We start from the raw sequence: 20,981 nt of genomic DNA, 5'->3' as shown, positions 1-20,981 counted from the left end.
ATATCTGTTTTATAAGTGTGGAGAATAATGTGTTCTGGGCTTTGAATCTCAAACTGTGGCACTCGGCGAGATTATCTTCTATGTCCTTTTATTTGTATTCTTAAGACAATCAATTCAATAAATACCAATAGCTTGGCATTACACTGAAGGAGCGAGTATTTAAACCAATACGTCTGAATATGATGCAATGACGTCAACTCAAGAAAATGTGATTTGCAGCCAGACTCCAAATGAGTAAGATTTGGTTTCACTTGAATCTTTATTGTTTACATAATTCAACATAGATAGTAGGTAATTATGTCCTTGATGTGTTCAAAATGAGAGAAAAAGATGGTAGGATTAAGCTGAGCCTACTTGGTAAAACATTGCTTGACCTTGAGAGGAACGACACGGCTGCACAGACAGAGCGTTTCCCATTGGCAGAACACAGAAGCACATAGAATTCTGGAGTGGACATCATCTCTGAGCCTCCTCCTCTCGCTTCTCCTCTTATTCCAATCTAAAGCCGGCACGGCTAAAAGTCTAGCAACGATTCAACAGCTGTCAATACTAGAGGTGGATCTGTACATCGGGAATAACATGTACACCGAGTATAACTTGACTATTTTTCTGTGCAGTGAGAAATATACCTACCTATTATCCTAAACATCACTGAAATACATAGAGTAGGATGGTAGGGCCACAGCACTCCAGCAAAAACCCACTTTCTTTACTATTCACACGCCACTGAGAAATTGTCATGTGAAGAACAGGACAATATGTATTTTAAAAAGACAACAACAACAAACAAAAAAAGAAATATGTGAGTAGTATTTGTATACATGTATGTATGTATTTACTATCCACGAAATACCCAAAAGGAAATATCTGGTACTATCTTGACGGGGGGAGAAATACAACAGCAATGAAAAAAAAACAAAAAAAAACAACAACCAACAACTAAGTACAAAGGGTGTTAAAATATTGCAGAGAGAACATCAAATCTAACCATGCACCAAGTAAGGCAACCTACTGCATATGCTCTTTTTACTTTTATAGATATAGAAAAAAAAAATAGGGTGTATGCACTATGAGAAGTGCGCCTACTCCTACAACACCTGTAAGGACTATTGTCAGCGCTGTCTGCTGAGTGTACACTTAGAGATGGGGGCTCCTGGATTTCTGGCCCCACCTACAGACAGACAGTCTGGTGCAGACTAAAGTCGTCACTCTATTGTACGGCAGAGGTCACTGGTAGTGTTGCCCATCATCGATAACCTAAGTAATGCAAAGTATGCCCTTATGCTACAATAAAGCCTTAGTGTGAACTCCGACAGGAAAATAGATGTATCAAATTCCCAGTTTGTTCTTTTTAAAATACAGAATATGTTTGTTTGTTTTTTTTCTTTTCATTTCTCCTCTTTACATTCACTTTTATTTTGCAGTTAATAGTCTAGGAAATACTTTCATAAATGTACTGACTTATATGCATGGGAGTGTGTTAGTGTGCGTGTGCACATGTATAAATGTGCCGCGGGAAAGCCTGGGATTGTTTCAGGAGGTTGTGTTTTACAAATCCTTTGTCTTGATGAGGGTAACCAAAGGTTTGTCATCGGGACTGTAGTCTTCGTAGGCGATGGGGGTGGCGTCGTACATGGCAGGCCGGGACTTCTTCCCAAATCTGAGGAGAAAACAAACAATGACAAAAAAAACAACAAATATCCATCGATGTTGAAAGAAAATGTACATTTTGCAAAAAGAGTGCCGTAGAGTTTAATATCTGTAGAGTCAAGAAGATGCAAAAAAGGCGACATTAGACACAAATGTCAAGACTTGCATGAAAATATTAGATATTCTAGAATATGTCTTAAACACTTGTTTATGGAGCCTGCTTGTTAAACCCTTGTTTGTTTCAACATATCACTTGTGAATCGGACCGCTGAAAAGAATCCTGGGATTAACTGCTTTCAACTCGTACTCAATTTTGAAAATTGACCTTAAACTAGGATTTCAATCTGGGGTCAATCTCAACAGAAACATTGGATTAAAGTCTTTGTGATCATACATAGCCCTTCACATCTCCTGGACTCCTCTCTCCACTCCACAGCAAGGAAAAATCCAGCAAATTAATTTTTCACCTCAACTGCCATCAGTAAAACTAACAGTGGAATATCAGTGATCTCATTTCTGTGTCGGTTTGTAAGTTTGGACAGTTTGACATTCATTAAATGTGTTGCTTTGGTTGTGTGTTTACTTTTTGGCAGTCAAAGATGAATTCCCACTGTTAAAGTGCTAAAGTCATCCGGATCCGGCTGAACGCTCGATGACAGAAAAAGCCAGCACTGACCTGGCGTGGCGGATGGAGGCGATAGCGTTGCTGAACTCGCTGTCGATGCTGCGACAGTTGTAGAACTCCTGGTAGGCGTGCCGTGACGAGCCCTGGTACTCGATGCGGCTGATGCGGCAGATGCCCACAATGAGGATAATGAGCATGAGGACGAAGGCCACACACAGAGCTCCAATGATGATATACAGGGAGTGGCGGGGCATGTTGGTCAGGGTGTCCTCGGTGTGTGCTGGCTTCCACTGCAGATCTGACACACGCACACACACACACACACACACACACACACACACACACAGAAGCTTGCAGGTCTGTATATGTCGCAGCTCAGATTAATGGCTGAGGACGTGCGTTGTGACAGGCTGACTTACGGATCTCACAGCAGGGTCCCACCCACCCAGGTGGACAGTGACAAGTGAAGCCATTTGATTGGTCGATGCAGGTGCCTCCGTGGTGACAGGGGTTGCTCTCACACTCGTTGATGTCGACCTCGCATTTCTCCCCTGATCAGACATGTAGCGTTGCATTTAAAGACAACTCCAGCCAAGAACAATCAGATGGGTCGTAGTTTTACTCCTTAACAGTTTTTTTTTCTATCCGAGCTTTAAGATTTATCAAAAGGAGGCGGGCTGGAAGAATGTGGTGGTTAGAGGTTCCCCCCATTTAATTTGTGATTAATAATCCTAGTTCTGTGTTCTGCAGTTAGTGTCCCCAATGTTCATGGCAGCGGCACTCACCCAGGTATCCAGGTGGGCAGGCACAGGAAGCATTAAGCCCTGCGCTCTCGCAGCGCCCTCCATTCTGACAGTGCGTCTTCAGACATGGATCCTTGTAAATTTCACAGTGTCGGCCTGTAACGCAGTGCACATATGCTTTGTGAGAGGGTGTGAAAACGAATCGCATTGAATGTTTAGATCTGTGAAAATGTAATTCAGGCTCGTTCACAGGCCCACACGTACCTTCAAACTGTGGCGTGCAGACACACTCATAAGCATTGATGAGGTCTCTACAGGTGGCGTAGTTCTGGCAGGGGGCCGACAGACACTCGTTGTACTCCTCCTCACAGTACAAGCCATGATATCCTTCGTGGGACACACAAATACACAGTGTTTACCAGGGGTTACCATCTTTTAAAACTGATGGTGCTGTTACATTATTAATGCACCCCTGTGAGGATGTTGCAACCTTTATTTATCAACGAAAGACTTTGCTGACTTTTGTGTATGTGGAATAAAGACAAAGAAACTAGTGGTAAATCCTGGATGCTGGAGCCTCCGCATACCAGCAGCTCAAGTAGTGACTTTCATCTTATTTGCATTTCAATGTATAAAAAGGAAACTACTGAAGCACTACTGCAGGGCACCAAGGGGCCATCGCATTACAAAGACTGAATTTCTTTATCCATTCTTCTTGCTCTAGAGGGACAAAGATATTCTTTGGTTATACTTTAACCGGGTGCTCATTGTTGTAGTGATTAGCACACTCTCACAGCGAGAAGACCCCCAAGTCCATTTCAAGCCTGGGGCCGTCATGTATGGAGATTGCATGTTCTCCATATGTGTATATGAGGGTTTTCTCTCACTATCCAAAAGCATGTATGTTCAGTTATGTGGATTGATCTTAACCATCTTTGGCATGGGCAACAATGAGGCCACTACTAGTATGAATAGTAACCTTGATGCACAGCTCTTCTCAGTTCCCTGCAAAAGTATTGTGCTGTTGAGTTTCAGTGGGATTGGACATGAGGTCAGAGACATGCAGTGCACTGTGTTTTCCATAGGATGGCAGCTGTGCACTGAGGCAGAAGAGGCCATCAGCAGTGGAGAAATGTGGACATGACAAGGCTTTGTTTGCCTTTTTTCATCATACCAACCAGGTAAAAACAACGACAAATGTAAAGTGCAATATGTTTAAATATATACCTTTAGTCACATTTTATGTCAATTTGTGTCTTAAGTATGAATCTAGAATCAGGTGATGAAGACTGGAAAAGAAAACCAGCAGGATTAAAGGCTTTATTACTCTCTCTCCAAATACTTAGCCGAAAGATAGATAGCTGCGATGTTTACATGTGCGCATGAACACACACCTGGCGGAAATTCAGTATTTTATTAAACCGTTGTGCCATCTCCCACAGAGATCTAAAAACACCAGAGGACCAATTGAGCTCTTTCATGGCCGCTGTAGCGATCTGTTTTCATTAGCTCGTTTCCAACTTTGACTGACGATATTTCTCATTCGGGTTACAATCCTGAGTGTGGGTTCAACTAACCCTCGCCGAGCCGCAGTTGACTTGTGTTCGGGGGGGAAGAGAAGGAGAATTAATGAGGAGCCTCTCGGGTCCTCTCTGTGAAATGCCACTGAAATGTCAAGTGCCTTTCCAGGACTCTATCTGCTTTCTGCGGGCTGGCTGGTGGGCTGGCAGCCTCTGAGTTGGATTACAGGGAACTGGAGGATGAATCCATCTACATATCAGCTTTGTTTCAAACAGCCAATGGGCATTCGAACGGCTCCACACATCCACATAACACTACTGCGCTCACACACACACGCCTGGTCTTTGACAGAATAGATCCCCTGGCTCACCACAACATCACCACTACCTGCCTAGTCTGAACCTTGAGTCCAACCGTGCCTCACTTCGAATCAGAAAATTTAACAATCAATATGGAAAAGCACTTTGGAAGAAAAATAGGAAAGGATTACAAAGCAGAAGGAAAATAATTCAACTCGGGCTGTGTTGAACACAGAAGTAAGTTAAGTGAGCAATTGGAAAGCAGCAGAGGCGTGCTCCGCACCAGGACACAGCGGGAGTCGCACCGTTTGAAAAAAAAAAAAACACAAGGAATGAGATGAGAGGAAGGATTATCCAGTCGTTTGAAAAAAACAAAACAAAACAAAAAACCTCAAAGAGTTCAAATATTTAATTGTTGCTTCAAGGTGTGAAAACAGACTGGAGAGTAACAGGATTTGGAAAAAAACAAAGTGTTTCAAAATCTGTACGTGAATGACAGAAGCAGCTAATTATTCTTCATTCTGTGTTTATGTCAAAGGATGACAACGTTTCCAAACAGAGAAGCAATATGATTAACATCAGCAACCAAGCAAAGACAGGAAAAGGAGCAGATGTTGATGCAGGAGGATGAGGATGGGTATGATATAAGATGAAGATGAAGACAACTAAAAACACTGAGTAGTTGGGCTAAAGTGTCAAATCACACTGACGGGCCACTGGGGACATCATTTATCACACCATCCCATAAAAGGTATGATAATAATGATAAGTCATCACTCCACTCAATTGATTCAATCAAGAGGCATCAGCACCAGCAGCACAATCACCCCTTCTAAATATAACTCTGCACCGAGGCCATTTTCACCACCACCCCAAGTCTGAGCCCGTGTGACATCTTTTTATGTATCACTAGGCTTTATGTGCCGGTTGTAAAGCTGATTTACGGTGGACCTGATGGAAACAAGAGGATTTGGAAAGTCTTTCTAAATGTCAGACTAAAACACAGGCTGTTGGAAAGTTACAAGGATCTATCCAAAGTAGACAAAGTACCATTAAAGAATATTTTGCAACATGTTATAAAATAGCAGAAACCACAGGTATACTCATCTATTCTCAAACATTTTAGATGTATTTCATATCTACAATAATAAGAGTGGCCTGAACTATTTCAGGAAACCTTCTCAATTCTTATATCTCATGTACCTCATGCTTCTCTTTGAATGCCTCAGTCATAAGTGGCAGGTGAAACTACTCATAATTCAATTAAATGCACATTTTTAGAAATTAGCTATAATATTGGAGTGTTACAGAAATGAAAGATACCTGGAATATCAGCTTTACTGCTGGAATTTAATTGTAATAATTGTGGCAGTCACACACTATATATAAAGACCAAAGCATGAGAAGAAATATGCAGAATCATTTGTCGTCCTGATATCCTATTTTGTGAAACCATTAAGAAGTCTTCCATTCAAATACAAATCACTATTTGGAGTGAAGCAAAGCATGCAGGGGGTTGTGAGACTTGTGAGAGGCACAATGTGGCTTGAGATCTGTGAGCTCATCCTCAGTGATTTCCTCTGTTTCAGTGTGACGCCGGACGAGTAAACGTCATAAACCAAGTAATCGGTTTTGTGATGCAACTGGCCATATACTGACCCATATGCTTCGAAGTCTTCTCAGATCTTCTTTTTGATAAGTGTCAAACATTTCTTGAATTCTAAAATGTACATTTTAAGAAATATTAATCCTGTCTCGTGCAATTAATTTGCCAGCATAAAATCAACTGCAGAGATGGAGAAAGAGACACGTTGGGCATCTAATCTATCATCGGAACGCTCCTCCACTGCTCCCATTGTTTTCAGGAGTCTGACAGCCTGTCACCTTCGGCATGAACCAAAAGAGTTTTAAGAGGAAAAGTTTATGTTTCAAATACCTTGATTCTGTTCAGATTTAGGTTTGATTGCCATTAAAAAGGAAAGAAATATATCAATATTGTGATACTATAATAATATTTAGAGGTAATATAGACATTTCCACTCAGAATTTACTGGAAGAACAAATGACGTCTCACTGAAAATGAAGGCGTCTGTGCTGCAGGTTTCCTCTTCACATCTTATTTAAATCACATCAGAGTAAATTATATTTGTCACTCAAAACAAGATGTTACAAGACAGTATATGTCTCGCATGCCTGATTGTTACATCCAGTATAGATCAAAACAAAAACAGTACCATGGAATAAAACAACTTTTTTTGCACTGAAGCACCCAGTTGAGGTAACACTAAGAATAGAATAGAATAGAATAGGTTACGATATTATTATATTTACAGCGACATTTGAAGTGCCAGCCAGTCAATGTAACAGCAAAAGTATATATATTATAACTAAAACGCTAGAATAAGTTATTAATAATAATAATAATAATAATAATAATAATACTAATACTAATACTACTACTACTACTACTACTAATAATAATAATAATAATAATAATAATAATAATAATAATAATTACATGAATGAATAAATAAATGCCTAAATAAATAAATGCCTAAATCAATACATAAATAAGCACGCTCTCTTAATGTACATTCATCCTCTGGTCATTTTTGGCTGCATTTATTACAGTTATTGCCATTAAATAAAAACTAAATTCCAGTCTGTTAGTTCTTGCTTTGATTTGTAGCAGAAATACATGAAACTTAAGAAGGGGGGGCTGAAGTTAACTTGTAGTATGACACAGTTAAAGATACACAAAAAACCTGATGGAGGGATAGATCATGTATATGTCTGCACACACACACTTAAAAGCTACCGTAAATAATATTTTTGTTCTATCCCATGCACATACAAGTACAAATGAGGGGGAAACAGACAGTGAGTTTGAAAATTATTTCCTGATTAAAATTATGTACAGCCAACAATCCATATTCTGGAATTTCAATGAATAAGAAGTATATAAGTGTATTTGGTTCTTAGTGCCAGTTGCACCAGTAACAGGTTTCATCCCCGTCAAAGCATCAGTCAGTGAGACGAGAGACAGTGTGGCTCACCTGGGACACAGAGGCACCTGTAGCTGTTGCCCACGCTGCGGCACACCCCGTGGGCACAGGGGTTCAGGGCACAGAAGTCCACCAGTTGTGCACACGTAGGGCCTGTGAACCCTGCCGTGCAGGTACAGCCGAACCCCAGGGGCCCGGGCCCCTGAGCGTAACACGTCCCGTTATTGTGGCAGGGACCGGAGGCACACGGGTCCACCTTCTGCTCGCACGTGGCTCCCTGGTAACCTGTGAGGAAAAAGTGGCAGACAGAAAGAAAATAAGTTACGTAAAAACATGTATTTGTGTGAAGTTTGGGAAAGTCACAGAAAGTGGTTTAAAGTGATTGATATTCACGATTAAAACATAGAAAAAATAACACCTGCACATGGTGAGGTCGAGCTTGTTGGTTTGGAGGCAAAATAGGGACGAAAACTTCAGAATAACCCACTTTCACACTTTCAGAGTGAAAACTGCAGGGGTGGTGTTTATGTAAATTGGGTGGTGCAAAGGGATACGTGACATTCGTTCGTGTTGCCATGAAATCACACCCACTCTTCTTGCCCGAGACATCCACCTCATGTTAATGAGCTCACACAGAATTTGCAATGTGTTGTCAGAGACGTCTAAAACAGACTTCAAGTCTAAAAGGCAGAGTTTGATGAGTTCAGATGACGAGTTTGTGATGGTTTGCCTCATTTACAGCGACAGGAATAAACCGAGCACATCCCAGATACACTTGCCCCAATTAGACGTATTACCACAGAACCAGCGACACAATAGAGGAAGAGAGAGTAGCGCCTCAATGGAAAAGGACAACCATTGAGTAGAAGCATGAATGAATGAATGAATGAATGAATGAATGAATGAATGAATATAAGCAATTTTTATATAATACAAATAAAAAACAATTCATAATAATTTTCCATTCTTTGTCATCGTCCCTCTAAACTGTTGCCGCTGTTTGATATTCAACAGCTTTTCTGCGTGTGGGCCGAGAGCTACTAAGCTTATTTTCGTCACTGAGACCGTTTCACAGTTTATCTTTATCACTTGAACTATCCCTTCACTTTACATCGTTCTAAAATAAATTTCCCCTCTTTAAAAAAAAACCAAAAAAAAAAAAAACCTGTTGAATACAAACAGGAAGGTTTTTACTCAGTAAAGCAAGATATAAACAATGGATTTGTGGAATCTAAATAACCAGTATTATTAATTAATCTAACAGCCCTTGAGTAAAAATAAAGGGACAGTGGTTTTCTTTTTAATTCTGAGCTGAATCCCTGATGGAATCAGCACTAGAGTGGCTCACTACTGCCACCTAACGATCAAAGAAAGGTTTTACTTAAATGTTACTTGCTGCACATTTAAGATGAGCAGGACACCAAATACACTTTTTACCAAATAACCAAACTAGAGAAATGTTTTCTTAAAATTCTGCCCTGGTGTAAAGTGAGGCATCCTGGTGTATTTTCAGCCAACACGGATTAAAGATTCCTGTTGCATTGCAGGGATAATTTGACAGTTGTTGAAATGCTCAAGATGAGATGAGAAGATTGATTCTGTGTCTGAATTTAAAAATAATTTAATTAGCAGCGCAGAAATCTCAAAAATCAATCACTAAATAATCAACCAAACTTGTTCAATTCATATACATACATAATAAAGGGGACGCTATGTCGCCATAGTGGAAATTAAATAGTATGTGCAATATCTTGACATGTAAGAACTTTATAATAACTTGAGCAGCAACTAAGGAATTATGTTTAATTATCTGGGACAAACAAGAAAGTGGTGTGCAAACAGAATCTTGGATTTTTCTAAATTTATTTTATTTTTTTAAATGTTTTCCAGAAATCGTTTCAGACAGTCGAAGCTCCACAGAAACATCTGCTTCCCCATAAAAGAGAGCATGAGGTTGGATTCGGTGAAAATCACTGCCACGGGCAGTTTTAATGTTGCTCGCTGTTGTTTTGAGACAAGACAAACAGAGCGAAAGCGGCTTAGGAGGAATTGAATTCACATTGCTGACAGGAAGGTCCGGCTGATCTGCTGGGGCAGTGGGGTTTTTTTGTTTGTTTTTTAAGATGTGCGCAGCCCCTCGTTTTCTTCTTCTTGCCTCTCTGCGCAAAACCGCCAGCGTCTCCGTCACCTCCTCTCATTAGCTCGAGAGCCTCCGCTTCCTCCACCTGTCTTCCACTTCTAAAAATAGACTCCTTTCTTCACCCCATCTCCTCCTCCGTCTTCATCTCCCACGAGAGGGGCCATTGTGTGCCGCAGAGGGAGGAACGGCCCGCTGCCGGCGTGCACGGAGCTGTAACATGTGGGCCCTGTAATTTACAGTAACGCTGTAAATCCGTGTGCTGACTGCACCGGAGTGCACACTCCATTGAACTAATGAAGAGATCTCTCGTAAGCAACCATTGATCTGCAAGACTTTATTTCCAGTGTGTGGGGAGGGCATTTATCATCCAGCAGAGAGCGGAGCAATGTGCAGCAGTCAGGGGAAACTCTCACCCAGGCTCCTGCTTCACCTCCTTGCTCCTCTGCCACATCACCCCCCCCCCCCCCCCACATCCTCTTTAATCTTAAGCACTGCCCTGCACACAGACACTAACACGTGCATGAATTAAATTTTACAATTTGTATTTCTTCTGTCACGGTTTAATCCAGCTGCCTTCCCCTACATTTAGCTCCTTTGCTCTCTCTAAGAACTTGAGCTCATTTATTTTCTCTCTCTCTCTCTGTGTTTTAAGCCTATTAGTGTCCACATCTTTTTCGAAATTGACCAAAGCACGTACGCATGCATCGTGACACGGGCCGACGAGAGAGGAGTCTGTTGCTTTCTGCTGCGGGCGTTCGAACCTGCCAAAGGAGTTAACAGTTTAAATTTAGCTGGCACGCTCACTCCTCCGCCCCTTCTCCTCCTGACTGGAGGCAACCACAGTCCCCACATTCACACCACTCTGTGCAAGTGAAAACGAATGTGTGAGCCTCCGCCGAGGAGCCGGACGGCAAAAAGAACTCCGCGCACATGCATGAAATTCAAATTACGAAGGATTTTTCACACGGGGTTGACTTCTTCATCACCTAACCTTGAACTGAGACTAGAGACTTCCCAGACCACATTCTTCACACACATTTAAAATGTCGACGTCACATCTGTCTGAGCCTGATGTCCACAAAGAGAGAGAGAGAGAGAGAGAGAGAGAGAGAGAGAGAGAGAGAGAGAGAGAGAGAGAGAGAGAGAGCGGGTCGCTCTGTCCCCATGTTCTGCTGCTGCAGAATCAGGCCTTCATAGTGGGGGTTGCTTCGTTCTTTACTCACACAAAGATTTTACTTTGTAATTTGCATTTTACTTTGGCTTCTTCGACAGAAGACAGTTTTCACAGCAGAGGAAAATAAGGGGAGCACAGGTGTGAGACACCTGCAAACACAAACACACATTGTGTTCTTGTTTATTAATCAAATATTCTAAAATTACATCAAGGCGTTAGGTGGAGGGATAATACACGGTTGCTAAAAAGAAAAAAAGATATAAATAGTATCTATTTGGCTTAGGCTTGTAGAAACATAAAGGGGTGTGTGTACATGTACGACCTAATATTACACTGTTTATTAGTGTAACATTTGTACGGTTTTTTAGGCCTCTGTAACTACAGCGTGAGCATATTGCTCATACACGCTTAAATGATCGTTTCAATTTCCTAAGTGATGCTTTATAATTTTAATAAATTGAACGTAAAATGATGGTAAAAGCAGGAAAACTTCCCTTGCATTTCGGGTGTTGGTTTATATGCCACAGCCGGAGTGAAAAGGCCGTATTCATGTCACTCGTAGTGGCAATCTAACTTCATCGTCTGTCCATACGAGTGTCTGTGCAGCTCCTCGCCACTGTTAGTGCTGACAGTGTATTGTTCCAATCTAAAATATGAACTGTATGATAAAGTGCTCGCACATCCTGAACGACTTTACTTCATTTGACTGGCGTCATGTTCGTGTTGTAAATATACGCAGATGTCCGACGTTGAGGCTCCTGAACGCAGCGGATCAAGGTTTTCTGGGGGGAAAATGCTTTATTTTCTGACTTCATGTGTGGTATTTACTCCCTTAGAAAGATGGTAACATGCGCCAGATGTGCCATGTTGATTGCAAAATTACTCCTCGGAGTCAAGCCCCCTGTCCTCGTTACGTTCACCACTGCGGCCTCGAGCCAGTAACCTGTGGACGGATACCCAAAACACCACATTAGTCTACTTAGTTGCTCCTTGGCTCATGTTCTCCCAGGAAATCTGAGGGTTTTCTGAGAAACGCTGCTGACAGAAAAAACAAACACGGAGGAAAATATCTTGATCCCCGCAGGGGGAATCGAGCAAAAATAAAAATGCAGCACATGCTGTCAGGGCTGGCCTTGTGATCACAAAGCTGATGCATCTCTGATGACAGCTCCTAGATTTGTCATGCCAGCCATCATTTTATTTATGGTTGGTGCCACTGAAACACTGAGCGAAAACTTGGGAGGTGATTTATGCGTATGGGAGGGAGGGAAGCACTGCGCGGCATTGAAATAATGTGAATACGTTCGAGGGAGCTCACTTTTCTCTCACCAGTTGAGGACACTTGAGTACAAATCTAGGCTCAATTATCATGCAGCACAAAGCTTTTCTGCCCAAGAGTCCCAAGAAACACAAGTAGAGCGACGGAGACGGATGCATGACTTCTGCTCCAAAAACAAAGAAATAAGGGTTTTGTCCAGAGGGAAATGAATGTTGGAGGAACCACCGTAAATCTAATTCTTCTTACAAATATTCCTCTGTTTGGTTTTTCCCTCCTCACTCCTGCACACGATGTGTGAAAGGATTTCATACGAAAGGGAATGAAAAGTATTCTTGGACATATGGCGTCGATGAAAGCCTGAAATGTGTAACGCAACCACCAAATCTGTTATATTAATACAAACAAGCTTCTGTTAAAAACATCAGTGCAGAGAAAGAGAAACGGGGACACCTATTATTAAGGATAAACAGCTGGACTTATTTCTGCTACACACTGAGGGAAAATACAAGGCGTGGACTATAATCACTACTCAACCAAGGAGGATGTTTGCTGATGTTTTCCTGCTGGAATTTATCCGTACTTTATTCACTGACTACTGAGTTTCTGCATTATTTCAAACTGCTGCCTCAACGTGAGACACGCCACCTTCTCATCACTTGTATGAGTGAGGACGAATGGCTTACTGCCTCATGTGTTGTTGTTTTGAACTACATGATGTATTACACTTAGAACTGAGCGGAGCTTTTTGTTGACGGTGCACTTTCATAACAACTGTATGGTTTTATCATTAAAGATTGATGTGAAAGCAATATAAAGGGTGACGGCAGTTGTTTTTGTGAGCAGCCTTTAGGAAACGCATGCAACTATACTGTTACACTTTAGTGTAGTTTATCATTTAATTTCTCTCCAATACATTACCATTATATACAGTTCTTACATGTACACTTTAACTCAAATGATCCCCCTATTAGTAAGATTTAATTCAAGAAAATAAGTTAACATCATGTGGTTGTAAGGTAGACCTATTAGAATCTATATACTATATTTTTCTGAATATACCGAATTATTTTTTACCTCCGGTGGCACCATTGTGACTGAGAATATCTCTTTTATCTCTTCTGTAGTTTTCATCAGATTTTCTGTGAAATTAGGCAACATATTTATTTTATTTACACAACAGACTCATTTCTCACCTAAAAAGAGTATTAAAAAAAAAAGCTAGAATAGCTAAAGTTGCTAAAGGCAGCATTTAAAATAAATACAGATAAAATGATTAAACCACTAAAATTGCTCGATGTAAATAAAGCATTAAAAGAATGAATGGAATGGCTAAATTGGCTAAAATTGATTGAATACAGCTGAAAACCCATAAGAAAATGTGCAAACGAAAAACTAAATGGCTTAAATAGGTAAAAAAAAAAAAAAAAAAGCAGACAAAAAGAATGTTCTAACAAGTAAAACTGCTTAAATTTCTGAAACAGCTTGACGTCCCCAAAAGCATAAAACAGCTATAAAAAAAACAAAAAGGTTACTCAGCTCAAAACTGTATGAAAAATGCCTTTTAAAAAGGGAAAAAAACTTAACCACAGATACTAAAACAAATATAATTCTAACAAAAACTTCAGTACAACATAAAATACATTTTCTTTGATATAGTTTAGAGTTTTATATGGCAAAACCTCACAACTTTATGAGCTGTGTTATTGTCATTTTAAAGGTTTAAACGTATTGGGGTTCGGGTTGACCAAAATTACTACATGTCAAAATAAATCTGTCACATTTCATAAATCCTCTCTTGACAGGGAATCCTTGTAATAACTGCTGGCGGCGTTGTTGCCGCAGCTCTCGCTGCAGTTCCTCTCATTTATATGAAAATAAATACACGAGCGGCGGATTATGAATTCCTTCCCTCGTCGGAGACTGTGTTCTTTTGGCAGCTGCGTGTCGATAACGTAGTGGCTCAGCAATAAACTGACAGTCAGGAGGGGTACCTGGAACAACTTTCCCGCCAGGTTTTCCATCCATCTGCTGGTTTTTTAATTTTTTTTATTTCTATGCTTGATGTCCACTGTTACCTAACAGTATCCCCGTGATTTAGATGGACATGCATGGTCAGCGTACATGGTCTCGGTTAATTGCAAACCAATGTGCTCTTGTTGGGAGATGCCTGTTCCGGCAGCAGTTTCGCGGTCACGCGTTTCCCCGGAGAGGCTGATGCAGGTCGCTCAGGCTACGAAGACTAATTAGAATGAAGGAGGAAGGTTTAAATTAAGCATCTCAGTGGCACAGATACTGTTTGACACGCAGGCCGCCTCGCCCGCTCTATAATAACTGGGATTAGACGAGTGAAAAAATGCACACGGCATTGCAGGATACACAAACCTAATCCTATGCTCCAATTTATCTTAGATTCTTTCACAAGCAACCATGGCATCAGAAAACACCGGGTTCCAGTGTGTGAGGAGTGTGTGAGTGTACCTTCAGGACAATAACACCGCGGCCCGGCCAGGCTGCTGAAACAAGTGGCTCCGTTCTTGCAGGGCCGGGAGAGGCAGTGGTCAACCAGCAACTGGCAGCGCTCCCCTTCATAACCTGGCCAAACACACAATCTGATAGTTTCAGCAACTGACAAAGACTCGTCCGATATAGTCTCAATCTTTAAATTGTGAAATGGCGTCAGTTCAGGAGTCACATGCAGCCGAGTTTGATGTCACCGGGGCCGACGCACAGAAAACTGAACCATGACTATCAAATGTTCCTTATGTTTGAGTGTGAGAAGTCTGAGTACCTTCTGAAATGTACTTTGCTCTTTTGTGTAAAACCCATTATAAATAACGTGAATCTTATAGGTAAAAGTTTGATTCTTCTTCGAGCTGCAAGATTTCCGGGGCCTTTATGGTGCATGTTGTCATAAACTGCCTCTCACATTCCAATCTGGCTTACATGCTATATTTGGCAAAAAGAAAAATAATAATAATGATTGAGATTAATTAGTTTATTTAATTAATACATTTTTGAACACTTGTATTTCTTACTGCAGAGAGGGAACGATAAAACTTGTAGTACCACTTCTGATCACGAGATAGGAGGGGTCACATGATGAGGAGGCCCGTATACTCCATGGTACAGGTGGACTGGTGCAATTACACAAGTTTACAAGTCTTCCAGTACAGAAGTTATTCTACAGCCGAGGGAGAATTTGTGGTTAGAATTTCAAAAGAGATGATATTACGATAGTAAAATATGAATTTTGAACTTTGGTCTTTCTTTTTCCCGTGCTATTTTTTTTTTTTTCATATTAGAGCTGGTTTTAACCAGTAAACCAGTAAAATATCTGGTCAATTCTTTATCGTCTGCAGCTGTCGTAACTGTTACACACTGGGATCTTCAATTTGTCTCTGTGACACAATAAAACAACGAACTTGTAATTTAACAGAATAATTAACACTTTCACCTTCTGCTTATCCATTTACATCGTGATTTCATGATTTTTATTGTGTTGCGGTTAATGTGACTATATGCTATGTTATCCATCACCTTTCAGCCTGTTTTCTTTATTTGAAATGTGTATTCTGCCATGGAATGCAAAATAAACTCAGCATTTGATAAGTTTTCTAGGCCTGTTAATGAAATATGACTACATTACAATTAAAAAATACTTATACTCATATTTTGATTTTAACTTTGTAGATCACCCTGACGTTTTACAAATCTGTGCAGTGATTATAATGGTTCATATGTCAAAAAAGTACCAACGAATGGAGGAGCCTACCTCACGTGAATGCTAAAATAAAGGACTGAATAAATGAACCATAACTCACTAATTTCAGAAGAAACAACAAAAGCTGTAGACACATCGTTAAGTTACATTTGACTTTTCTGACTTCTGTTCCGGCTGTTCTTTTCTTCTTCAGACCACTCACTGACACATTTCTTAGACCCTCACGTGGTTTTGGGTTTGTGACGATGTCATGCCGTGTTCAGAAGCACACCTGGCTGGCAGCTGCAGGTGAAGTTGTGTCCCTCCCCTCCCTGCCGGACGTCGCTGCATGTGCCGTTGTTGCGACACGGTCGGCGGTGGCAGGCGTCAAACTCCTCGCAGAATATCCCCGTGTATCCGTCTTCGCACTCGCAGAAGAAAGTGCTCTGCGGGACAACAATTGCACGCAAGTTGGTCGTGTGGAATGGGAGGCGCCTCAGAGGTGCGACTCGGAGCGACGCCATCCGGGGAGGAAAAAAACGTGTGAAACACAAATAATGAGATTGCAGATTGTAAAATAATTCAGGGACACAATCTGATGCTCTCAACTAGCGAGGGAAGTTTATAATGAGGAAGGAAATAAGGACATGGTGACTCTCTGTGCTCGCTTCATGCTCGGAGTCACTCCTGCTGCTTCGGTCAGGGTGTGGATGTCGAGGGACCTCGGGGTCGCCACTGCAGGCTCCTTCTGCCGCTGCATTTTTTCTCACATTACATGTAGCTTATATCTATTAATAGAGCATGTAGCTCTCATGTTAAAATGCCAGTTTTGACTAATAAGCAACACACAATTTATGATTATTTTTGTTTATTCAGGATTAGGAAATCCTTCTAAATGCTTTGAGAAATGCCCACTTTTTCAGCAATGCCGGAACGTTTGACAGTAACACACTTAAGCCTGATTACTATTAAGAAATATAGAATGACAGTGACAGGAGTTTCTCTGAGTTTGTTCCTTTTTTAGGAAAAGAGTTGAAGAGCTGTTGTCTCTCTAAGAACTATGTACCTCGACCATATGTGCACATGTGCAGCAGCATTGTTGAGAAAAGTTGCGTTTCCACACAGACACTGTAGGGATGGTGTTGGAGCCTTTTCCTCTGTTCCCGTGACGACAAGTCGGAGCGTTTTCGCAAACAGCTCCACCTTGGGAGCCATTTTCAAAAAGTTGTGTCTTCAGTGGCTTTGTTGTTGTGCGACTGCAGCAGCGGAGGATTTTCTGATCAAAGACCTTAAAAATAACTAAATAACTTAAACAAACTAATTCACAGAGATAATTTACAGGAAACAAATCAGGTACTTTTTCTGTTAATAACTAGTGACTTTTAACTGTAATCAAGCACAATTTTTATTAAATTGTGTGTGTGTGTGTGAGACCTGTCAAAGGTGAGCTGGGACTCGCGCTCGTATTTTCTTATATTTTATATTTTACATTGTATATTTTCTTTTTGGTAGAACCTTATCCTATTAACAGAGCTTTGATTTGACTCCCGTGTGAACGCAGCACTGTTTTGAATCCATCCAATTATTCACAGCATGTTATCGGAGCTCGACGCTCATCCTGGTTTTAATTTTGAAATGTATTCTTATCACAGTCGAGCTATAATTTGCTGCATTGTTTGTTTTCCGCAACACTTCGGCTGCGATTTAATGAGTTCCACTGTGTTTGTGAATAAAGAGCAAAAAAAAAAAAGCTTTCAAATACTAAAAGTAGCCCTCAACCTCATTGATAACGTGGGTTTTGAAAAAGCAAACCTTTGCTGATGTTGGGATGCGTGTGAGGTGTGAAGTGGATGATTGTTGAAATTGTGCTTTTGAAAACATGAAACCACCAACTTCATTTTGATTTGACTGTGTTTAAGCTTACAGGTTTTTGTTTTTTTTGTTTATTTATTTATTCAAGCGTAAGAGGATGCAGCAGGATATTTTCCGGTGAAATGGGCTCTTGACGGAAGAAAAAGAAGGATTTCATGTTTCTCAAACTCTCACCTCAGAGGGCTGCGTGATACATTTGCCCTTGCCGGAGCACTGAGGGTCGCTGAAGCTGCTGCCCGGCTCCACGCAGCTGCTGGCTTTCACCGTCAGGTTGAGACGCAGGGTGACCTCGGGGGCTGTGGGAGCCCCCACACGGATCATACCTGCCACAGGAGACAAGATCACCTCAGATACTGTTCAAGTAGTCTTATTTAAGAAGCAGAACGTATATTTTGATGACAAGGGCAAGGGCAGGATAGACCTTGGACAGGTCGCCAGTCCATCATGGGGGCAGAGAAACAAAGCACACACACACACACACTCACAATCTATGGAAACCAATCAGAGTGTCCAGTCCGTGAATATAAATCTATTCAGTGTCAATATTTGTCAAGATATTCTTGATCCCACGGACTCTGGCAATTCCTTAACTTTTCATGTGAAGCAGTGTGTCCATCCATCCATCCATCCATTTCTCCATCAGGACCTGAGGCATGTTTACATCAGGTGTGTCTTAGGTTTTAGGAGGACGCAAAGATGCCAAAAATATAAGCAATAAACACGAAAGTTAATTAAAAAGAGTTCACGTAGGCTGGTTATTACAGCGACCAAACTGACTCGTCCCTCTCTCCAGATCTATAAATCCAGACCATCTCCTCCGGTACGTTCAATCACAGCTGACAGCTACACGGGCCCGCAGATAAAAATAGCCTTGTAGTGAATATTAAGTGCTACTTTTTAAAGAGCCTGATCTGAACCAACTCACTGTAACTCCACCGGTGACGAGCGCGGTGATGCAAGCTCTCCCAGCCAGTCAGGACACAGATAACAGGGCGCATGTTTCTCTGTCGCGCCCGATGACATCAAACAGTAGACCTGCACAGTCATTTCACTGCACAGACGTCGCAGCATTTCGGTCACGTCACTTCTTTGACCTTGCATGTACAGACTGCTGCATGCTGGGTAAAATACCGACACAAGACACACTTTGAGTGTAAATGGGAGCGTGCTGTTGTTCCAAAGTTCCCGCTTTCTGTAACGCAGCCTGGGCTCTAACAGCAAGAAGCACATATACGCTACTTCACTCCTCTTCCTCTTGCTTCCTCTGTCCTGCCCTGTAATCCTTTGCTGTCTTCCCATCTTCTTCCTCCCGTCTTTCTCCCTCGTTATCGCACACGTCCTCCCTCCCACCCTCCATTATCCTCTCGCCCCTCTCTGATTTAACTCCCCAATGTCACCCCTCCCTCACTCCCTCACTCCCTCCCTCGCTCCCTCGTTCCGGTGAGGCAGAAGCTGTTGCTGCCACACAGTTAGCAGACATGTCAAGGTCAACAGACAGGAAGTGTCGTGCGACAGCATCAGGTATGAAACACCGGCCATCCAGTAAAAAACAAAACAAAAAAACCTGAAGATCTTCAACTATGACAACAATTACTCACTTAACAATATGCTCACTCGCGCTGTGTGAGAAACTCAACATCAGAATACAGATGTGAGCATCAGTGCGTCTTTTCGATATGCAAATATACTATTCTGACTCATGTATGCAAATGCTGTGTTATTGTCCCCAGTGACATGTCAAGAATAAATGCGGTAATTGCAAGTTATTTAAATTCATTAATCCTCTGATGTTTTTTTGGCAAGGCTATAAATGCGCTAGTTGGAGGTAATTCAAACTGTTTCCCATTCACCCACTCAGCTCCTCTGAGGAGGTTGGATCAACTGTCATGCACACGAGATGTCATAGTAACACGGAAGAGAGAAGTATTACTGAGCATTATTATTATTAATATTATTATTATATCGTGTGGGGGACTTTTTAGCATCTGAATGGTTTCCAGTGGTTTCTGCTTGTGTTATTTGTTGACAGCATCTGAGATTTACTTGACGCGCACTCCAAGAAATTGGAGACTTACTAAGGAAGTAGTTCTGTCCCAGGGGCAGAGAGTGGTCTGGGACCACCAGTCCATCAGCAGCCTGCAGAAACCACATGGTGGTGCCGTTCAAAATGGATGATCGCAGGAAGCCGTCTTCATTCACCCGCCACAGCACCGGAGCTCCACTGGCATTCACCACGACCCTGAGGGGACAGGAGGGAGGAAGTGAGACTGAGCAGGGACGTTTGGGAAAATCAGGACGATGTTGGTGGTTTGTGGAGACGGTTTTTGCCTGAAAGTTTTCATCCATCACCATGATCCACTTTTAATTGGTGACACATCTCAGCAGCTGCTTCAGCTTTAGTTGCAGGTTTGCAGCCTTCCGAGAGTAAACGATGAATTTTGCCAGAAGAAACACACTGAATCCACAAATATCACAAACCAGGAGACTGCAATCCTTATCGCTTTGTGACGACTTAATTTCTCACTGAGTGACGACTCAAATAGAACTGGAAAGCCACCAGATAGTAAAATAATCTACTCTGAAAAAGCCTCTTCCAGTTGAGACCTGATAACATGTTACCCTCCGTCGTGCGCACACTGTGGTCAGCAGCAGCAGCTTAGTAGTCATGAAGCAAACAGGCGGTGTTGTAGTGAAGGTCACTGTGTCCCATGTTTGTATCTGATCATCAGAGGACTTGTTTTCCAGGGTGTTACATGTTTCTTGCATCATGGTCAGATCTGAGGAGCAATGGCTGCCAGAACTAGTGCTAAACTTAACATTAGGACTTTTGAGTTTTCAAAAGAAAACAAAACAGAACTGTGGAGTGCACACTACATCTAAAACACATATGTTTTTATATTAAACTATATGTAAAAGGTGCGACAAGAGAAAGCCCTTTTTACACAATCACAGGAGATTTGAACGTATTAGATA

General features: G+C 41.5%; 1 protein-coding gene across 1 annotated transcript in view; it reads right to left on the bottom strand.

Annotated features, from left to right (window-relative positions):
* Positions 1 to 237: 237 nt before the first annotated feature.
* The window catches only part of dner (delta/notch-like EGF repeat containing), a 57,644-nt gene continuing 36,900 nt past the window's right edge, over positions 238 to 20,981 (bottom strand). Inside the window, exons 4-13 of the mRNA XM_080460410.1 lie at positions 20,084 to 20,247; positions 18,183 to 18,331; positions 16,429 to 16,582; positions 14,915 to 15,028; positions 7,895 to 8,128; positions 3,283 to 3,405; positions 3,061 to 3,174; positions 2,695 to 2,826; positions 2,327 to 2,573; positions 238 to 1,660 (exon numbers count right to left, since the gene is read on the bottom strand). Coding sequence (XP_080316536.1) covers positions 1,549 to 1,660; positions 2,327 to 2,573; positions 2,695 to 2,826; positions 3,061 to 3,174; positions 3,283 to 3,405; positions 7,895 to 8,128; positions 14,915 to 15,028; positions 16,429 to 16,582; positions 18,183 to 18,331; positions 20,084 to 20,247 — 1,543 coding nt within the window. The 3' untranslated portion in view covers positions 238 to 1,548. The remainder of the gene's footprint in view (positions 1,661 to 2,326; positions 2,574 to 2,694; positions 2,827 to 3,060; positions 3,175 to 3,282; positions 3,406 to 7,894; positions 8,129 to 14,914; positions 15,029 to 16,428; positions 16,583 to 18,182; positions 18,332 to 20,083; positions 20,248 to 20,981) is intronic.

Source organism: Lipophrys pholis, assembly GCF_963383615.2.
Source record: "Lipophrys pholis genome assembly, chromosome: 3".
NCBI classification, from domain to species: Eukaryota; Metazoa; Chordata; class Actinopteri; order Blenniiformes; family Blenniidae; genus Lipophrys; species Lipophrys pholis.
Note: the sequence above shows the minus strand (reverse complement) of the source record. Positions and strands in the feature narration are given on the sequence as shown.